A 16,781-nucleotide genomic window follows, 5' to 3' on the forward strand; every position below is an offset into this window, starting at 1 on the left:
CTGTCTGCCTCAAGTTGTTGGCATTTCTCAGCTTCTAGTGCCGCCTGTAATGTGTGAATAATCTGTTACCTTGTAGTATAACATCCACAATCCCAGAGGTTCCGCATCCATTCAGACACATTCCAGCAGCATATAAAGATCCATGTCCTGCACCTCCATCTAGAGGTCACCCGGGAGTAGTGCAGGCCTGGCAGAGTATACGTTACTCCTAATGTGGCGGAGACTGCGGGCTGTTCCATCTTTCCCTGCTGCTCATTCTCCTCAGTCTGCAAGATGTGAAGGGTTATTGGAGAGGAGGCTCCTGAGCGACACTGAACCTGTTCAAGGAGGAGTTGTGGACAGAGCTGTCTCACAGAGGTGAGGAATCTCATAGACTGGAGCTGGGGCCTGTGTGGGTGACTACTTTTCTTCAGTGTGTAGAATGGACTGAGCCATTTATCTGGATATTGCACAGAGGGTGGTGGTCCTCCTGACCAGCTGACCTGGAGGTTAGGTTCAACATTTTGGACAATTTGCTTTGAAACATACAAAGAGCTGCATCTCCTGGAAGTAGTCCTGTGGATGGAACCTGCTGGGGATTCTCCTAGTCTATTGCTTTTATACACTACAAGAGGTTGCACATGTTTGTTTTCTGATAATTGTCCAGGGGAGGGGGTGGGGGTGTCTGTATGTCCTGGGGGGAAGGAGGGGCTGGCAAAGACCACCTCTTCACCTCATCTTCAAGAGAGTAGGAAAGCATCCAGAAGGTTGCAAGCAGCAGATCCGTCACCTGTCTGGAGTGACCCAGAGGTTGGAGGGTCCTCAGGAGCCAAGGGGCATGTTCTCCTTCAAGGGATGATGTAAATTTAGGAACATTTAGTAGATTTGTATAGCTGAATCACTACACCTGGAGATGGAGTGCCTTAATACAGACTGCTCCGGGCTGCAAAACACCTCATGGTTAAACTCCAGCCAGGAGAACCGGAATCAAAGCTTCAACAACACTAGGGACCCCCTGAAAAGGAATGAAGAAGTAGCAAAGGTGGAAGTGACTGTGCTGGCCCTCATCCTCTTCCTAGCCTTGGCTGGAAACATCTGTGTACTTTTGGGGATTTACATTAATAGACACAAGCATTCCCGTATGTACTTCTTCATGAAGCACCTGAGTATTGCAGATTTGGTGGTCGCAGTGTTCCAGGTGCTTCCGCAACTCATCTGGGACATCACCTTCAGGTTCTATGCTCCAGACTTTGTTTGCAGGTTGGTCACTTACTTGCAGGTAGTAGGGATGTTTGCTTCTACCTATATGCTCCTGCTCATGTCCCTAGACAGATGCTTGGCTATCTGTCAGCCCTTGAGGTCTCTGCATAGGAGATCAGACCGTGTCTATGTCCTCTTTACTTGGATCCTCAGCTTTCTTCTTAGCATCCCCCAAACTGCTATCTTCTCCCTTAAAGAGGTGGGAAATGGGGTTTATGATTGCAGAGCTGACTTTATCCTGCCCTGGGGACCTAAAGCTTATATCACATGGATAACCCTGTCTGTGTACATTATCCCGGTGCTGATCCTCAGCATCTGCTATGGGCTTATTAGCTACAAGATCTGGCAAAACATCCGTCTGAAGACTGTGTGCGAGAGCAATCTTAGACTGAGCACCAGCAGAAGAGCCACCCTGTCCAGGGTCAGCAGTGTCAGGCTTATCTCCAAGGCTAAAATCCGGACTGTAAAGATGACCTTCATCATAGTGCTGGCTTATATTGCCTGCTGGACCCCATTCTTTTTCGTCCAGATGTGGTCAGTGTGGGACCCCAATCCCCCTAAAGAAGGTAAGAGGTTCCACATGACAGTAGATTGATAGAACCTTGGCGCAGAAATCTGCTATAATATTGTGCACTTTCCACAAACCTCCCTCTGAGAATATCGTATTGTTTCTCCACTGCACCTCTGTCTAGGATGGTTCTCACTTTCCTCTTCAATGTTCTCCCGGTCTGGACTCCTGTGTCCTTTTTAGAGCTGCCTGCTGTTTATATTGACTGCGCACTATTGTGTTTGTGCCCGTTGATGTGTAAATGTTTTATTTTCCAATATATGCCTACATCATTATTTTTACAGATGCATTTGAAATTTGTAAACAATGTTAGAAATTTGTACAACAGCTTGTGTGATAGGTTGCAGATGTTTGCAACAGAGCAAAAGATGAAAGCCACAACTAAATCGGCTACAAAATCTGAAACATAGCTTGCAGATAAGTTGCAAATGGCTGGTTTCATAGCTGTCCAGGTATCTTAGTCCTTCCTCTGGTTGTTGCCTATGTGTACTGTTCTTGAAGACCAGCATTTTCCCAACCTGGGGCTCTCCAGCTGTTTCATAACTACAACTCCCAACATGCCCAGAGTGCTGAAGGCTTTCCATGCATGCTTTGAGTTGTAGTTTTCGGCAGCTGGAGAGCCCCAGGTTTTAGCTTGCTGTTGTAGACATTGACAATGCACAATTTCAGTCTTACAAGTTACACTTTGGGTCTTCTCTGTCTTCCTGCTACGTGGTGTCTGTATTGCTCTTGCAGTTGTTCAAGGCAGGTTTCCAGTAAGCCTTGTGCAATGAAGAGTTCTGTAACTCTCCAACAGACTTTTAACAGGTTGAGTTCATTACAAATTCAAGATCTCTGCTTAAAAAGGAAATCTCTCGTTCATACACAAGAGTATAATATTGTCACAGCTGAGGGTTTGTTACAGTTGTATCTAGTATAGTCCATTCTACAATCCGCAACACAAATGTTTTCCTGTCCTGAAAGTGGACCAGAATGTATTAGTGCTGGTAAATAGTTTATGCTCTGCTAGGGAGCTCTGTCGGGCAATGAGCGAAGAAAAGAAAATAGTGTATGTCCTATTTTTTTCACTGTTCATCTTCTGTAAGTTGCTGGACACCAGACGGACCCAATTTAAGTCAATGGGATCCGTTGGGATCCGGTGATGTCAGTTGTGCACCAACCTGTATAGGGTTTGTAAGGCACAAAAAAAGAAAAAAGAAAAAGAAAGCTGAACAGACCCTAACCAGGTCGGAGCACAATGGCTGTGCGACCCTAGCCTTAGTTCACAGAGGTGTAGGAACAAAGAAATGAAATCTGGAGCACTCACCCAATTATCTTGACAGTCAGTACTTTATTGATAGAAATCCACAGAGGTAAAATCACCGATGGGTCTGATGACATGCCTCTGTGCGTGAAACGGTAGCTGACGCCCGGTGCACACTACTGCCTCCGCTCCCCAGCATGTACTTTTTTTTTACAGATTTTACCTTTATGGATTTCTATCAATAAAGTACTGACTGTTAAGATAATTGGGTGAGTGCTCCAGATTTCATTTCTTTCTTCCTACACATCATACTAGAAGTTATTTTCATATGTGCAATGCACATTGATTGGATCATACCGCTCTGCTTAACTACTCACCTACATGTGATTGATAGCCTCCTCCATAACCAGTGCCAGGTATCTGTCTTCTCTTTGGACATTTAGTTCACAGAGGATTGTCTAAACCTTTGACTGACTATGTGATTTCTAAGGTTGGGTTCAGATTAAAGGGGTATTCCACTGGGTTCATATTAAAGGGGTACTCCACTAACCTACCACTCCTCCCACGGTATACAGATATTGCTCTCCTGTCTTCTGGGCCCCGGTATTCTTCCGCATTCTGGGGCCTGAGAGGTCCCGTCTCAGCCTGTGATAGGCTGAGCGGCAGTGTACTGTAACCTCCCTGGGCACAGCCTCCTTTCTGGTGCCAGGGCCTGTTACATGACACTGCCACTCAGCATATCACCAGCCGTGGCGGGACAAAACTGAAGCTGGCCAAAAGCTCAGTGCAATGTGAACTGTTGGGCCCCAGAATGCAGTAGAAGACCAGGGCCCAGAAAACGGGAGGGTGATATCTGCACACTGGTAAGTTAGCGTTTATTTATTGTTCTTTTTACAGCCTGGGCAAACTGAAAAAATAAATAATAATAATAATAATAATAATAAAATGAGTGCAGTACCCTTTAAAAATGTTCCCCTCTGTTTAGCATATACACTAGGAATGCTCCCACCATATAAATGGAGGCTATGATGGTATGGGAGCTACATAGATGATCTCTTGTTACTATGGCATGGGGACGCCTCTCCAGTACCATTACTTCTTAAATATTTTAGTGCCAACCATTTCAATCTCTGTGTTACCCATAATGTAAGTCTTAAAACTCTCACCAAGGAACAAGGAAAAATTCTGGCACCGCTAGTAACTAGTGTACACTGGCTCCATAATTTATGTGAGTAGAGAAGGTGCTCTCATCCAATAGGTAGAGTTCAGGTAAATATCCAAGTAAATAGAAGTTTAAGGATAATTCACTCACTACGTACTTCTCAATAGAAATCCAGGCTTTATTTGGCACAACACAGGATCACAGCAGTGGGAAGGACGGACACACAAGGCGCAACGGTGGAACAGGTGAGGCAGGGGGGTGGCAACAAGTTTCGCACACAGTGGTGCTTCCTCTGGCTTGCACTGACGTAACACGTCAAGGTGTAGTTTATATGGAGTAACCTTACGGGCGTTATTATAGAAACAGTAAACAAGTGCAGCAAACTCTGGTGCAACAGATACAACATAAAACCATAAAAACATCACCATAATGATTATAGCGAGTGAGGCTCAGTGGAGAAACTCACTTTTTTCATTTAATCCCAAGGGACCGAGTGCATTTGCTCTAATAATCCAACAGGCTTCCTGCTCCATGAATAAGGGTTGTCTGTCTCCACCACTTATAGGAACATCAACTTTTTCAATGGCGGCAAATTTTATACAGGACACATCATTATTATGTGAGTCACGGATATGGGCTATAAACTGTGATTGTGACTGTGACCCCTTGCGGACAGAGCGAAAATGCTCTTTTACGTGAACCAGGAGTTTTCTTTTTGTCTTACCGATATGATAGTGTCCACATGGACAGATTAAACCATATACTACAAATGTAGTTTGGCAGGTAATTCATTCTCTCACTGTTAAAGAATAATTCTCTAACCTGAACCAACTTTTTGCCAGATTTTGATTACAAATAAAACAATTATGGCATTTAAAGTTTCCTTTCGGAACACTATCAACTGTTCTGTTTTTTTATGCTTTGATTTTTAAAAGTTTTTAGGAGGGAATTCAGAGTCTGATTACGTTTTTGTGTGACTATCAGTTTTGATGCTGTAAGAACCTTGAAATCTGTATCCTCTTGTAACCAATTATTTTTAATGATATTACTGATTACATGGTTCATGGGGAAGTTTTTGAACAAAAACATAAACCTTTGATCAGTATTCTCTCTCTTTTTGGGTTTAGGACTTAATAATTCCTGTCTAGTTTTTTGCTGTACTTTTTCAAAGGCTTTAGATGCTATTTTATTGGGATATCCCCATGCTAACAGGCGGCTGGTTAAATCTTTAGCCTCCTCAAGGTATCTACTGTTAATGTGTTTGATCCGGACAAATTGGTGTGAATTGGGTGTGAACTTTGAAAATGGAAAAAGGTATTGTGGGAGGTGCTCTTACGTAATGTGGTGGTACCTAGTGTTTCTTCTGTGGCCAAAATTTGGACATTTAAAAATTCTAATTGCTTTCCTCCAAACTGATGTGTAAACATCATGTTTACGTCATTTACCGTTTTAAGATAGTTTACAAACTGAGCAAATTCGTCTTCACTTCCCTCCCAAACAACAAAAATATCATCAACGAAAGAAAGATAAAATGTTATGTGTTTTACGTAGGGGTTATTGGAGGTGAAGACGAATCTGCTTTCAAACATGGCCAAGAATACATTGGCGTAAACGCAGGAGACCGGGGTCCCCATTGCGGCCCCTTGACATTGTCTAAACCACTTGTTGTTGTATTGAAATGCATTCTTTTTAGGACAAATTCCAATGCTTCCCTAAAAAACAAGCCCATATACATGACTCACATAATAACCCCTTAAGAACTGAGCGTTTTTCAATTTTTGCACTTTCGTTTTCTAATTTTGCACCTAAAAATCCATATTATGGCTTATTTTTTGCGCCACCAATTCTACTTTGTAATAACACCAGTCATTTTACCCACAACTCTACGGTGAAACAGAAAAAAAATCATTGTGCGACAAAATTTAAGAAAAAACGCAATTTTGTAAATTTAAAGGGCTTCCGTTTCTATGCAGTACATTTTTCAGTAAAAAAATGACACATTACCTTTATTCTGTAGGTCCATATGGTAAAATGATACCCTACTTATATAGGTTTGATTTTGTACTACATCTTCTGACCCCTATATGTTTTTTATTTTTCCATGTACGGGGCTGTATGAGGGCTAATTTTTTGTGCCATGATCTGAAGTTTTTAGCGGTACCATTTTTGTATTGATCTGGCTTTTTGATCGCTTTTTATACATTTTTTCATGATGTAAAAAGTGACCAAAAATACGCATTTTTGGACTTTGGATTTTTTTTGCGTGCACACCATTGACCGTGTGGTTTAATTAACGATATATTTTTATAATTTTAGAATGATTCTGCCGCTTGACTGCTCATGCCTGGATCTCAGGCACTGAGCAGTCATTCGGCGATCGGACACCAGGGGGCAGGTAAGGGGACCCTCCTGCTGGCCTACAGCTGTTCGGGTCACTGCGGCGATCCCGAACAGCCCCCTTGGCTAACCGGCAACGTTTTACTTTAACTTTAGACGCAGCATTCAGCTTTAAATGCCGCTTCCAAAGGGTTAATAGCATGCAGCACCCTGATCAGTGCCGTGCGCTATTAGCCACGGCTGTTGTTAGAGGCCGGGCCCGACCGCTATGGACGGGAGCGGACTCAGGACGTACAGGAACGCTCTGAGTCCTTAAGGGGATAATGATGTGTCCTGTATAAAATTTGCCGGCACTGAAAAAGTTGATGTTCCTTTTAAGAGGTGGGGACAGACACTGTTTACTCATGGAGAAGGAAGCCCGTTGGATTATTAGAGCCAATGCGCTCGGTCCTTTGGAATTAAATGATAAAAATGAGTTTGGTGCCTTTTTCCACTGAACCTCACTCGCTATGATCATTATGGGGATGTTTTTATGATTTTATATTGTATTTGTTGCACCAGAGTTTTCTGCACTTGTTTACTGTTTCTATAGTAACGCCCATCAGGTTACTCCATATAAACTACACCTTGATGTGTTACGTCAGTGCGGGCCAGAGGAAGCACCACTGTGTGCGAAACTTTTTGCCACCCTCCCTGTATGTCCCCTGCCTCACCTGTTCCACCGTTGCTTCCTGTGTGTCCGTCCTTCCCACTGCTGTGATCCTGTGTTGTGCCGAATAAAGCCAGGATTTCTATTAAGAAGTATGTGGTGAGTGCGTCATCCTTAAACTTCTACTTGCTTGGAAGTCTTAAAACTGTGTAGTTTTTGGATCTTTCGTTGCAAGGTATATCTTGTCAGGTCATAGCCACCGCCACACCCTGTAAACCGACAGTGGGTAACACAACATTTTTTTGTCACTGTTACGCCGAGCGCTCCGGGTCCCCGCTCCTCCCCGGAGCGCTCGCTTCTCTCTCGCTACCGCAGCGCTCCGGGCAGCTCCACTGACCCGGTGCGCTGCGATACCGTCTCCAGCCGGGATGCGATTCGCGATGCGGGTAGCGCCCGCTCGCGATGCGCATCCCGGCTCCCGTACCTGACTCGCTCTCCGTCTGTCCTGTCCCGGCGCGCGCGGCCCCGCTCCCTAGGGCGCGCGCGCGCCGGGTCTCTGCGATTTAAAGGCCCACTGCGCCGCTGATTGGCGCAGTGGTTCCAATTAGTGTGTTCACCTGTGCACTCCCTATTTATACCTCACTTCCCCTTCACTCCCTCGCCGGATCTTGTTGCCATTGTGCCAGTGAAAGCGTTTCCTTGTGTGTTCCTAGCCTGTGTTCCAGACCTCCTGCCGTTGCCCCCGACTACGATCCTTGCTGCCTGCCCCGACCTTCTGCTACGTCCGACCTTGCTTCCGTCTACTCCCTTGTACCGCGCCTATCTTCAGCAGTCAGAGAGGTTGAGCCGTTGCTAGTGGATACGACCTGGTCACTACCGCCGCAGCAAGACCATCCCGCTTTGCGGCGGGCTCTGGTGAAAACCAGTAGTGACTTAGAACCGATCCACTAGCACGGTCCACGCCAATCCCTCTCTGGCACAGAGGATCCACTACCTGCCAGCCGGCATCGTGACAGTAGATCCGGCCATGGATCCCGCTGAAGTTCCTCTGCCAGTTGTCGCCGACCTCACCACGTTGGTCGCCCAGCAGTCACAACAGATAGCGCAACAAGGCCAACAGCTGTCTCAACTGACCGTGATGCTACAGCAGCTACTACCACAGCTTCAGCAATCATCTCCTCCGCCAGCTCCTGCACCTCCTCCGCAGCGAGTGGCCGCTTCTGGTCTACGACTATCCTTGCCGGATAAATTTGATGGGGACTCTAAATTCTGCCGTGGCTTTCTTTCCCAATGTTCCCTGCACTTGGAGATGATGTCGGACCAGTTTCCTACTGAAAGGTCTAAGGTGGCTTTCGTAGTCAGCCTTCTGTCTGGAAAAGATCTGTCATGGGCCACACCGCTCTGGGACCGCAATGACCCCGTCACTGCCTCTATACACTCCTTCTTCTCGGAAATTCGAAGTGTCTTTGAGGAACCTGCCCGAGCCTCTTCTGCTGAGACTGCCCTGTTGAACCTGGTCCAGGGTAATTCTTCCGTTGGCGAGTACGCCGTACAATTCCGTACTCTTGCTTCAGAATTATCCTGGAATAATGAGGCCCTCTGCGCGACCTTTAAAAAAGGCCTATCCAGCAACATTAAAGATGTTCTGGCCGCACGAGAAATCCCTGCTAACCTACATGAACTCATCCATCTTGCCACTCGCATTGACATGCGTTTTTCCGAAAGGCGTCGGGAGCTCCGCCAGGATATGGACTTTGTTCGCACAAGGCGTTTTTTCTCCCCGGCTCCTCTCTCCTCTGGTCCCCTGCAATCCGTTCCTGTGCCTCCCGCCGTGGAGGCTATGCAGGTCGACCGGTCTCGCCTGACACCTCAAGAGAGGACACGACGCCGCATGGAGAATCTCTGCCTGTACTGTGCCAGTACCGAACACTTCCTGAAGGATTGTCCTATCCGTCCTCCCCGCCTGGAAAGACGTACGCTGACTCCGCACAAAGGTGAGACAGTCCTTGATGTCTACTCTGCTTCTCCACGTCTTACTGTGCCTGTGCGGATATCTGCCTCTGCCTTCTCCTTCTCTACTATGGCCTTCTTGGATTCCGGATCTGCAGGAAATTTTATTTTGGCCTCTCTCGTCAACAGGTTCAACATCCCAGTGATCAGTCTCGCCAGACCCCTCTACATCAATTGTGTAAACAATGAAAGATTGGACTGTACCATACGTTTCCGCACGGAGCCCCTTCTAATGTGCATCGGACCTCATCACGAGAAGATTGAATTTTTGGTCCTCCCCAATTGCACTTCCGAAATCCTCCTTGGACTACCCTGGCTTCAACTCCATTCCCCAACCCTGGATTGGTCCTCTGGGGAGATCAAGAGTTGGGGGCCCTCTTGTTTCAAGGACTGCCTAAAACCGGTTCCCAGTACCCCTTGCCGTGACTCTGTGGTTCCCCCTGTAACCGGTCTCCCTAAGGCCTATATGGACTTTGCGGATGTTTTTTGCAAAAAACAAGCTGAGACTCTACCTCCTCACAGGCCTTATGATTGTCCTATTGACCTCCTCCCGGGCACTACTCCACCCCGGGGCAGAATCTATCCTCTGTCCGCCCCAGAGACTCTTGCTATGTCGGAGTACATCCAGGAAAATTTAAAAAAAGGCTTTATCCGTAAATCCTCCTCTCCTGCCGGAGCCGGATTTTTCTTTGTGTCCAAAAAAGATGGCTCTCTACGTCCTTGCATTGACTACCGCGGTCTTAATAAAATCACGGTAAAGAACCGCTACCCCCTACCCCTCATCTCTGAACTCTTTGATCGCCTCCAAGGTGCCCACATCTTTACCAAACTGGACTTAAGAGGTGCTTATAATCTCATCCGCATCAGAGAGGGGGATGAATGGAAAACGGCATTTAACACTAGAGATGGACACTTTGAGTATCTGGTCATGCCCTTTGGCCTGTGCAACGCCCCTGCCGTCTTCCAAGACTTTGTTAATGAAATTTTTCGTGATCTCTTATACTCCTGTGTTGTTGTATATCTGGACGATATCCTGATTTTTTCTGCCAATCTAGAAGAACACCGCCAGCATGTCCGTATGGTTCTTCAGAGACTTCGTGACAATCAACTTTATGCCAAGATAGAGAAATGTCTGTTTGAATGCCAATCTCTTCCTTTCCTAGGATACTTGGTCTCTGGCCAGGGACTACAAATGGATCCAGACAAACTCTCTGCCGTCTTAGATTGGCCACGCCCCTCCGGACTCCGTGCTATCCAACGTTTTTTGGGGTTCGCCAATTATTACAGGCAATTTATTCCACATTTTTCTACCGTTGTGGCCCCTATCGTGGCTTTAACCAAAAAAAATGCCAATCCCAAGTCTTGGCCTCCTCAAGCGGAAGACGCCTTTAAACGGCTCAAGTCTGCCTTTTCTTCGGCTCCCGTGCTCTCCAGACCTGACCCATCTAAACCCTTCCTATTGGAGGTTGATGCCTCCTCTGTAGGAGCTGGAGCGGTCCTTCTACAAAAAAATTCTTCCGGGCATGCTGTTACTTGTGGTTTTTTTTCTAGGACCTTCTCTCCGGCGGAGAGGAACTACTCCATCGGGGATCGAGAGCTTCTAGCCATTAAATTAGCACTTGAGGAATGGAGGCATCTGCTGGAGGGATCAAGATTTCCAGTTATTATTTACACCGATCACAAGAACCTCTCCTATCTCCAGTCTGCCCAACGGCTGAATCCTCGCCAGGCCAGGTGGTCTCTGTTCTTTGCCCGATTTAATTTTGAAATTCACTTTCGGCCTGCCGATAAGAACATTAGGGCCGATGCTCTCTCTCGTTCCTCGGATGCCTCGGAAGTTGAACTCTCTCCGCAACACATCATTCCTCCTGACTGCCTGATTTCCACTTCTCCAGCCTCCATCAGGCAAACTCCTCCAGGAAAGACCTTCGTCTCTCCACGCCAACGCCTCGGAATCCTCAAATGGGGTCACTCCTCCCATCTCGCAGGTCATGCAGGCATCAAGAAATCTGTGCAACTCATCTCTCGCTTCTATTGGTGGCCGACTCTGGAGACGGATGTCGTGGACTTTGTGCGAGCCTGCACTGTCTGTGCCCGGGATAAGACTCCTCGCCAGAAGCCCGCTGGTTTTCTTCATCCTCTGCCTGTCCCCGAACAGCCTTGGTCTCTGATTGGTATGGATTTTATTACAGACCTACCCCCATCCCGTGGCAACACTGTTGTTTGGGTGGTCGTTGATCGATTCTCCAAGATGGCACATTTCATCCCTCTTCCTGGTCTTCCTTCAGCGCCTCAGTTGGCTAAACAATTTTTTGTACACATTTTTCGTCTTCACGGGTTGCCCACACAGATAGTCTCGGATAGAGGCGTCCAATTCGTGTCAAAATTCTGGAGGGCTCTCTGTAAACAACTCAAGATTAAATTAAACTTTTCTTCTGCATATCATCCTCAATCCAATGGACAAGTAGAAAGAATTAACCAGGTCTTGGGTGATTATTTACGACATTTTGTTTCCTCCCGCCAGGATGATTGGGCAGATCTTCTACCATGGGCCGAATTCTCGTATAACTTTAGAGTCTCTGAATCTTCCTCCAAATCCCCATTTTTCGTGGTGTACGGCCGTCACCCTCTTCCCCCCCTCCCTACTCCCTTGCCCTCTGGTTTGCCCGCTGTAGATGAAGTGACTCGTGATCTTTCCACCATATGGAAAGAGACCCAAGATTCTCTTTTACAGGCTTCATCTCGCATGAAAAAGTTTGCCGATAAGAAAAGAAGAGCTCCCCCCATTTTTGCTCCCGGAGACAAGGTATGGCTCTCCGCTAAATATGTCCGCTTTCGTGTCCCCAGTTACAAACTGGGTCCACGCTATCTTGGTCCTTTCAAAGTCTTGTGCCAAATTAATCCTGTCTCTTACAAACTTCTTCTTCCTCCTTCTCTCCGTATTCCTAATGCCTTTCATGTCTCTCTTCTTAAACCACTCATCATCAACCGTTTCTCTCCCAAATTAGTTTCTCCCACTCCTGTCTCCAGTTCTTCTGACGTCTTCTCAGTGAAAGAGATACTGGCCTCCAAGACGGTCAGAGGAAAAAGGTTCTTTTTGGTGGATTGGGAGGGCTGTGGACCTGAAGAGAGATCCTGGGAACCTGAGGACAACATCCTAGACAAAAGTCTGCTCCTCAGGTTCTCAGGCTCTAAGAAGAGGGGGAGACCCAAGGGGGGGGGTACTGTTACGCCGAGCGCTCCGGGTCCCCGCTCCTCCCCGGAGCGCTCGCTTCTCTCTCGCTACCGCAGCGCTCCGGGCAGCTCCACTGACCCGGTGCGCTGCGATACCGTCTCCAGCCGGGATGCGATTCGCGATGCGGGTAGCGCCCGCTCGCGATGCGCATCCCGGCTCCCGTACCTGACTCGCTCTCCGTCTGTCCTGTCCCGGCGCGCGCGGCCCCGCTCCCTAGGGCGCGCGCGCGCCGGGTCTCTGCGATTTAAAGGCCCACTGCGCTGCTGATTGGCGCAGTGGTTCCAATTAGTGTGTTCACCTGTGCACTCCCTATTTATACCTCACTTCCCCTTCACTCCCTCGCCGGATCTTGTTGCCATTGTGCCAGTGAAAGCGTTTCCTTGTGTGTTCCTAGCCTGTGTTCCAGACCTCCTGCCGTTGCCCCCGACTACGATCCTTGCTGCCTGCCCCGACCTTCTGCTACGTCCGACCTTGCTTCGGTCTACTCCCTTGTACCGCGCCTATCTTCAGCAGTCAGAGAGGTTGAGCCGTTGCTAGTGGATACGACCTGGTCACTACCGCCGCAGCAAGACCATCCCGCTTTGCGGCGGGCTCTGGTGAAAACCAGTAGTGACTTAGAACCGATCCACTAGCACGGTCCACGCCAATCCCTCTCTGGCACAGAGGATCCACTACCTGCCAGCCGGCATCGTGACAGTCACCCAACACATATTCTGAGTTTTATACCAATAGGGACATGATACAGTCACTTATCATATCCAACAGCACTTTAATTTTGCTTACCTGATTTATATTATCGAGTGCCATCGATGGGGGAGCAACACACGGAGGCTAAAACACATTAACAATATACAGAACCTGCAAGGTAAAAATGATTCCAGAGCAACACAAAATTTTATTCAGAATTATCAAGGCATTAGGGAATTAAGATCTATGTCAATGTTTTTCAACAGTGTGCCTCTAGCTGTTGCAAAAATACAACTCCCAGCATGTTGGAAGTTGTAGTTTTGCAATAGCTGGAGACTTATTGTTTGAAAAACACTGATCTACGTCATTAAACGTGTTGGTAAGCCACATAGAGAGGGGAGGGGGGGGGGGGCTGGTTATGCCGCCTGTTGATTAAAAGGCATATTGAATACTTTTGGACTCCGTCCTAATGGTCTCAATCTAAAAAGAGAACTAATGTTATACTATTGAATGGCACTTAGTGTGTTGTTTTTTTTCCCCCTGCGTTGTTCTTTACTTGCAGACTTAAGTTGATGTCCAGGTTTTGTTATTTTTATTTAAGCCGGTGGCTATAATCTATAATTGCTGCTGTGTTTCCTGGCCGGCTAGTACATTTATATTTATTAAGCAGTCTAGTTAGAGTTGTTTTATTCCCAGTGTATATTATTTTTAACTGTGTGTTATGCTATTCTACTCTCTTGCTTTTGGGGTATAAGGGGTTAATACATAGGTGTACTATTAGTTTGCCTGCATCAGGATAGGGGATAAGTGTCAGATTTTGTGCACGACGCCCCGGCTTTCCTTCTAAATGGAGCATGCGACCACTGCATGAAGCTCTATGGGAGATCCGGAGATTCCTGAGTGCAGCGCTCCATCTCCCATAGAGATGCAATGAGGGAACGCTTTGTGCGGTAGTCGACACACCCCATTCAGGAGGAGAGCCGAGGTGCCGGATGGTAGATTGTAAGGGGCCCTCGCGGTCGCATCCCCCGCGATCAGACACTTATCCCCTATCCTTAGGATAGGGGATAAGTTTTTCTATCCCAGATATCTCCTTTAGGATGGCTGAGACCATGAATAAGGGTGGATGACCGCGATGGTTCTTCGCAGCACCATATATGGATGCCTTACGTCTCCCATGGACTTCTAGGGGATACCTTGTGAGCTTTTTCATGACATATGAATTCAAGTGAATTCAAGTTTGCAAAAACTTTTTATATAATGTAGATAATCGGGGAGATTTATCAATAACTGTGTAGAGGAAAAGTGGTGCAGTTGCCCATGGCAACCAATCAGCTTGCTTGTTTCATTTTTAAAGAGACCTGTGAAAAATGAAAGACGCAATCTGATTGGTTGCCATGGGCAGCTGCACCACTCTTCCTCTACACAGGTTATGATAAATCTCCCCCAATGTGTATATTTTTTTGGGGGGAAATGCTGTCTTGTCCCTGCAGCTATTGCCTGTGTGCCTCTATGCAGAGACAAAATACAGGAAGCATGGGTGGGACATGTTTCCCAAGTGGTTACCAGACTACAACTCTCAGCATGCTCCGACAGCAACAGTCTGGAGGCCACTGGTAGGGTATATAGCAGTGTTTTCCAAACAGTGTGTTTCCAGCTATTGCAAAACTACAACTCCCAGCATGCCCGGACAGCCTTCGGCTGTCCGGGCATGCTGTGAGTTGTTGTTTTGCAACAGCTGGAGACACACTGTTTGGAAAACACAGGTATAGAATTATCTCTGGTTTGTGAAGAATGTATCAGGCATCTGCTTGTTTTTCTGGGTCCTGTGATCATACATCATGACAACCCATCATTTATATAGATTTATATAGCAGTAACATATAGTGTAGATATTACGATATAAACCCCCATAAGAATAACATGTCTGCAGCTGGGTATTTAACCCCTGCTGCGTAGACCCGACTGCATTCCAGAGGTTATAGATTTTCAGTACTGCTATAAGTTCAAGCATGTCCCCCCCCCCTCCTTGTGACATGCTGGTGTTTGTAGTCCCCATGACAACCAGAGAGTCATCAGTCTCATAACACTGCACTGAAATCCATCAATCAGAGATTTGTGCATCAGATAATGATTTCCCCTATCGTCAGTGGTTTGGTGGAATGTCTCCAAAGCATATAATCCCCCCCCCCCCCCCCCCCCCGGCTGACTGCAATAATAAATACCATATTGAAAATGTCCTCCTGGTAATTGCTGGACTGGTTGTCGTGTTTGTATATGGCGGTTTGTTTAGAAGAGATGTAGCGGTTGGGGTGTGGTTCTTGTTGTGCAGCTACAACCATTTTGCAAAATAGTTCACGTTCATGCTGTCGTTTTGAGCTCACATTTTTTACCTGTAGAACTGCATCAATTCACAGTAAAAACCACATCTGAATAGACCCATAGGCTAGGTTTTTATTGAGTAATTTCCGGACATTCCGTCTGCTAGGACCACGCCGACGGCACAGTCCCTTTAGAAGGCAGACCCCAGAAAGAATGTCATTCTGAGATCATTCCTTCGGCTGCGGAATTTTCCATAGTGTGAACTGTGCTGCTGAATCCCATAGACAGCTCTGCCTCTTTGGTTATATTTGGCTATATTCTCTGCCACATCTGGCATCTATTTCATGTCTCTGTATTAAGGGGTTAAACTTTATTTCCATAGTCTGGAGATACTACATGAGACTAAGTGAGACTAAGTTTATAAAACCTAAGAGGGATATTTGTTGTCATATAGTAAGATTCTCTTTGTTCCCATTTAAAGGGGTTATCCACCATAAGGTGATTTTAGTATGTACCTGGCAGGCAGTAATGGTCATGCTTAGAAAGGATCTGGGCTTGTATTGGGGCTAAATGTCTATGTCATGAAATTATCATAACACTGTGGCTAGCTTTTTGTGAACTTGTATTTCCTGTTTGACTTTTCTTTTTTTGACTACAAATCCCACAATTCCATTTTCCTCCCTCCCACACATCAGCCACCCCTCCCATTGAAACAAAAGACCTGTGGTTTTCAATCGGGGTGCCTACAGCTGTTGCATTAGTTGCAGTTGATCTCTCTCCAACCAAGCGATCACTCCACCCATTGAAGCAAACCGGCTCCCTGTCATCAGCTGACTAGTGAGTCAGGTCTCGGCCGCATTGCAACCTGGGAAAAATCCGAGACAATAGTCATTTTGTATGCTGTTAAAAATAAATAGTTGGGTGAAAATCACAGAAGAATTGTGAGAAAACCGTCACACATAGGTAAAGACGCTATATTATGAACTACACTAACTTTACAGCCCCTGTAGCATAGTCAAAGAAAAGAAAATTCCTAGAATACCCCTTTAATGTTGTTTGTTTCTATTTAACAGTGCATTCCCACCACGATTTGGGCATATGGGAGATCTGGCTGAAGAATTTAAAAACCGGTTGCTGCCGCATCCTTGCCACCTTGCCATTCATTTCAATGAGCCGGACAGAGTGACTCCAGTTGGCTCATTTTTGGACTGTATGAGTTCTTGTTGCCGAACTGAAAACCATGGTCTGCTGTGGTTCCAGTCCAGCAACAAAAACTCATATGGTCCAAGAATCTAACTCCGTCTGGCCCATTGAAGTAAATGTAGTACA

The 16,781-nt window shown here is 46.5% G+C and overlaps 1 protein-coding gene across 1 annotated transcript in view; it reads left to right on the top strand.

Moving 5' to 3' along the window:
• The first annotated feature begins 674 nt into the window (after positions 1-674).
• OXTR (oxytocin receptor) overlaps positions 675-16,781 on the top strand; it is a 75,625-nt gene continuing 59,518 nt past the window's right edge. Inside the window, exon 1 of the mRNA XM_056524997.1 lies at positions 675-1,805. Within this exon, the coding sequence (XP_056380972.1) occupies positions 893-1,805 (913 nt within the window). The 5' untranslated portion in view covers positions 675-892. The remainder of the gene's footprint in view (positions 1,806-16,781) is intronic.

Source organism: Hyla sarda, chromosome 6 (genome assembly GCF_029499605.1).
Source record: "Hyla sarda isolate aHylSar1 chromosome 6, aHylSar1.hap1, whole genome shotgun sequence".
In the NCBI taxonomy this organism is placed as follows: Eukaryota; Metazoa; Chordata; class Amphibia; order Anura; family Hylidae; genus Hyla; species Hyla sarda.